We start from the raw sequence: 5,042 nt of genomic DNA on the forward strand, positions 1-5,042 counted from the left end.
TAGGTGGGAAATGCATGCATCATACAGGTTTATTAGAGATAAATTCACACTTTCATTTCAATTCATTTGAATATATGAAAATGCCATATTATTTCGGATAGGTTTTCGCACTAAGACACTCCTAAAACCGCAGGAAAGGTACGTTTTGAAGCTGCATATCCGTGATGGGGCAGATCCTGAGAGGAGGGGGCGGAGTCACGAGCTGTCTTGTTTGATTGATGCTCGTGACGCGTCAAATTGAGAGCACGAGCCGGTCTGCCGGACTGACTGACTTTCTTAAGTGGATCAAAGATTACTGTAACAAGCTGCTCGGTCCTAAACCCGGACACTTGAGCCGTAAAAAGAAGGAGAGGGCTGTCCTTAACGGAAGACACGGGGAGACCCCTCCAATGCTGCACGAGACTCACAGCAGCACGGTTAGAGGTTAAAGGAGCACGACCACTGTAGGGAAATATCACGATGCAAATGGGTAAGTTCCTCTTGATCTGTTATAGCTAGCTAATGAAGACTCTCAGGAATAACAACAAAAAAAAAATCAAATGATTAATAATAATAGTAGTAATAATACACTCTTTAAAATAAAGTTTCTGTTTTGCATCTTTGCTTCACAGACGTTTTTTTAGACTTCAAATCGACGGGGAAAATTGTTGTTTTGAGAATGGGCCACTAAAATGTATTTTTAAGAGAGTACAGTGCACCTTTACATTTCCGTGAACGCTACGTGCCTTTGGATGTTTATAGCAGAAATGGCACTGATCATGTGCATATAAATAAGCTTAGGCATATAAATATTCGATAGCTCAAACATAGGCTACATTAGACTAAAATCGTGCACTTCACAACCACGCGCTTTTACTCTTAATAATAAATCTTGGTGTTTTTAAGATGCAATTTTGTCTGCATTTTCCATTTCATTTCCAGCGAGTGTCTATTTTTTGTTCCACGTTCTCCAACAGACATTTTTCAAAAAAAAGAACCGCAGAATTTCAAAGAAACCATTCAGTGAAATAGTTCATAATAACAGGCCTACAGATATTTACGAGTCTTTGTTGAATAGTGGAGTATGCTTTGTTTGTGCGTTTTTTTTTATTATTTTGAGCGCGTGGTGCAAGAAAACAGCATACTAAAATCACGGTAGCTTATAACTCTTAAAAATAAAGGTTCTTTATTTGAATCAATGATTCCACGAAGAGCCTTGGAAATCCATGCAACCTTCCAAACGCAGAAAAGGTTCGAGAAAGGAATTTTTAAACGTTCTTCGAAAGGTTCTTTGGGAAGCTTGTCCTTCTGTGGCAGCGCTTGCAAAAACAATCTTTTGCATGCATTATTTTTTTAAGAGTGTGCATACACTGTTGAACTTCGGTTCTTGCAGATCAGACGTACGGGGAGGTGAATCAGCTCGGCGGGGTGTTCGTGAACGGCCGGCCTCTTCCGAACGCGATCCGGATCCGGATCGTGGAACTGGCGCAGCTCGGGATCAGGCCTTGCGACATCAGCCGACAGCTCCGGGTCTCTCACGGCTGCGTGAGCAAAATCCTGGCCAGGTACAACGAGACCGGCTCTATTTTACCCGGTGCCATCGGTGGGAGTAAACCGCGGGTCACGACGCCAAACGTGGTGAAGAGCATACGGGATTATAAACAGGGCGATCCTGGAATATTCGCTTGGGAAATACGCGACAGGCTGCTGGCCGACGGGGTGTGCGACAAATATAACGTTCCGTCTGTGAGCTCCATCAGTCGCATTTTGAGAAACAAGATTGGGAACCTGTCTCAGCCGAGTCAGTACGACAGCAAACCCTCTCCGCCGCAGATCTCCTACAATCCCGTGTATCCGTATTCCTACCAGAACGCCATGTCTCCGACCGGCTCCAAACTCGGCAGTCCTCCGGCTGTTTCCGTCAGCCTGTCCCGGGCCTGGCCCTCCGTTCACACCGTCAGCAACATATTAGGAATACGGGCTTTCATGGACCCCGCAGGTAATCGCACTTTCTGGATTATATAGCCTTCGAGATCTTGGCGTGCTGCTAAAAGAAATAACCGGCGCCGATGGTTCCACAAAGATTCTTTAACATCCACGGAACTCTTTAGATTATTAAAATGTTCTTACTTTGGCTATTTTAAGAACCTTTCGTCGCTCTTTGGCTCAGTGAAACTTCCCTTTTGTAACTTAAACTTTATTTTTAAGAGTGCAGGGCTGATTTTATGAAATTCATGGGGATATTAAAAAGCATTCTTTACTATAATTCTAATGTCTTACCGGTTTGTCATTAATGCAACAATTTCTATTAAAAGTAAATATTGTATGAGAGCGTTTACATGGAAATTAAGAATGTATCTGGATTATTATTGTCACGTTGCTTCTGCGCTTTCGGTGTGTTACTGTTTGAAGATGAAACGTTATTGATGTTATTTAGTCGGTTCTTTAGATCAGTGTTTAAAGCATGATTGCAGAGAATAAAAAGTAAAGAAGTTTTCTAATGGCAGTAAGCAGCTCTGCGAGATCCCGTTGGGCAGAATTTGAGGTCCACGTTTAATTTAATAAACTTAAAATTGAAACGCTCTCACACTAGTGTGATAATGCACTTTTAGTGTTTCTATTTCTAAATGTGCCCAGTGTTGTTTGTTCATATAATTTTCAAGCAGAGCCAATTTGAAATTCTCTTCTTTATTTAATTGCATCAGAGTGCTTTTTGAAATTATTATCAATTGTTATTTTGTTATTTTCGTTAACGTGCAACTATTTAACCCGGGTTTATTTTAACATTTTTGCAGCTATTGCGGGAACAGAGAGCTACCAGCCGAAAATGGAGGACTGGACGGCCGTTAACAGACCTTCATTTCCTTCCGTTCACGGAGTCAACGGAATCGACAAAACTCCATTAGAAAGTGACATTAAGTACACACAGGTGAGCTTTGCATTCAGGCCTATTGGTTTCTTTATTTTAGCACGAGCATAATTTACTCTCACATGTTTTAATTCCAAATTTTGTTCGCAATATGAGCAAACGTTCTTAAAAGTAAACGTTCCGTGAATGTTTTCTCAGAAAAACCCCAAAGAGTTTTAGAATAAAGAGCATAAAAAGAACCGTTTTCACTGTAAAGAACGTTTTGTGCATTAAAAAGGTTCGATTATTATTATTATTATTTTTCAAAAATGTTAATGAAAACATGTATTCAAATAAAGAATCTCTTTATATATAGTGTTCTAGTGGTCTGTGCAAATGTTTTGTAATTTTTTAATTCACAATATATGGATCTTGCAAGTTACAAGTTAAGTTCTTGCAAATTATCACTATAGTTTGTCAATTGCATTTAATTTTTTTTTTAATTTTTATAGATTTTTCGTTCGTTGCATGATATGTAATGGTGTTTATTTTTAATTTATAGGGTTCGTCAAATTTATCGGGATACGTTCCTGCGTGCGCATACTCCGCCACTAATCAGTACGGCGTTTACGGTGGACACGCCGGTAACTACGGGCACTGGCAGTCTCAGGGCGCGAGCCTCACGCATCCAAACACCGGGGCCATGATACAGGGCCCTAACCTGCACAGCGCCATATCCTTCAAAAACCCGCTCCGAGAAGGTGAGACCGAGTTATATCTACATCAAAACATGAACACACGAAATGAAAATAAAATTGTTTAATAGAATATAAGCAATTGACACACACACAAATTATACATTACAACTCAAAAGGATGTGTATGCATATGCAGTAAAAGCTATATATGATAATACGAAATGTAAAAAAAGCCAAGTAAAAACAGTCGCTTGGTTTATATAAACCGTCTATATTTTAAAATGTTTTTGCTATTTTTGCACTGGAGTGTTTTATTTTGCATTTCACGTTATTTAGCTCCCGTTTGTTGCATTATTTCCTCGCGTTGCTCTGACGTCGTTATCGTAGGCCGATTTTAATTAACTTTTTTACGACATTCGAGGACTTCCGCTGTACCGCAGCTGCCGGTTTGTACCTTAACCGGACCCCAAACAAACACAGCGTAGGTCACAGCGACGTTGCGAGGGAAGTATAGCCTTTACAAACGGCTGAATGGCTCATTTACACCTTGTTTGCTACATAAACACCCCTCTCTTTTGGCTCCAGCAGAAAGAAAGAGTCCTCTGAGCAAACAGCAGCACGAGGGTCTGAGCGCCGTTCACGGACTCTCAGAGTCGTAAAAACGCAAAGACAGCCAGAGAAAAAATAACTTTCATCTGTTCATCCTTCATGTGCAGCTTCAAGGAGTCACTCGGCAGCAAGTTCTGGATAAAAAAAAAAACACACCTGGATGTTTCACACCGTTACGGAAAAGCGGGAGCTGAAGCTGTGGAAACGCCACAGAGGATTTCTGCAATATTTGCAGTAGATTTTTTTTTCTTGTTGTTTGGTGCATAAATGTAAGCGTCAGGCTGTTGTTATAAATGGGCTGCAATTTGAATATTTTCTTGCTGGCGAAACAACGTTGTTAGAGGGGAAATGAAATGAAACTGTCCATGTCATTGCATTTTCTTGTCTGTATGATAATTACTGTTGAGTAATAAGCATATACACGTCTATTTTTATAAACTCATTTCTGCTTAATAAAGGCATGTCAGAAGTGAGCTGTCTTGGATTCAATGGCTGATTTCTGCTCAACAGTCACAGTCTAGATGACATGTTTACAGAGAGATTATGTGGTATTTTGCTGTCGATGTTTGTTCACATGACAGAAGATCTTCTCGGACGACCATAAAAATAAACAGATGTAGGCTGGACGAGCCGATCAAGTCCGTGTATGTGTATGTAAAAATGAATAAACATTAATGAACTTAGACGTGCAAAATATTTTCAACACATGAATTAGAAGAAATGTATTAAATTAAGCGAATAACGAATGGGAAAAAATTTTAAGTAAAACAATCTATTAGATAAACTTAGATAAAAAGAGCTGACGAAGGACAGCAAACGAAAATGCGCCCACTGAAACTTATAAGCGTCATATACAAGTGTTTTTAATTTTTTTTTTAATGTTTAACTTCATTTTTTATGTATTTAAAT

The 5,042-nt window shown here is 39.6% G+C and overlaps 1 protein-coding gene across 4 annotated transcripts; it reads left to right on the forward strand.

Annotated features, from left to right (window-relative positions):
- Positions 1-247: 247 nt before the first annotated feature.
- On the forward strand, positions 248-4,816 carry pax1b (paired box 1b). 4 transcript variants are annotated; one of them, XM_043218732.1, is made up of 5 exons: positions 248-469; positions 1,373-1,978; positions 2,775-2,908; positions 3,390-3,588; positions 4,110-4,816. In XM_043218732.1, exons 1-5 carry the CDS (start codon positions 460-462, stop codon positions 4,181-4,183), a joined length of 1,023 nt encoding a protein of 340 aa, XP_043074667.1. In that variant the 5' UTR covers positions 248-459; the 3' UTR covers positions 4,184-4,816. The 4 variants fall into 4 exon arrangements, with proteins under 4 accessions (XP_043074667.1, XP_043074668.1, XP_043074670.1 ...); XM_043218733.1 differs by having other exon boundaries at positions 4,113-4,816; XM_043218735.1 differs by having other exon boundaries at positions 4,241-4,816.
- The last annotated feature ends 226 nt before the right edge of the window (positions 4,817-5,042 follow it).

Source organism: Puntigrus tetrazona, chromosome 20 (assembly GCF_018831695.1).
Source record: "Puntigrus tetrazona isolate hp1 chromosome 20, ASM1883169v1, whole genome shotgun sequence".
NCBI classification, from domain to species: Eukaryota; Metazoa; Chordata; class Actinopteri; order Cypriniformes; family Cyprinidae; genus Puntigrus; species Puntigrus tetrazona.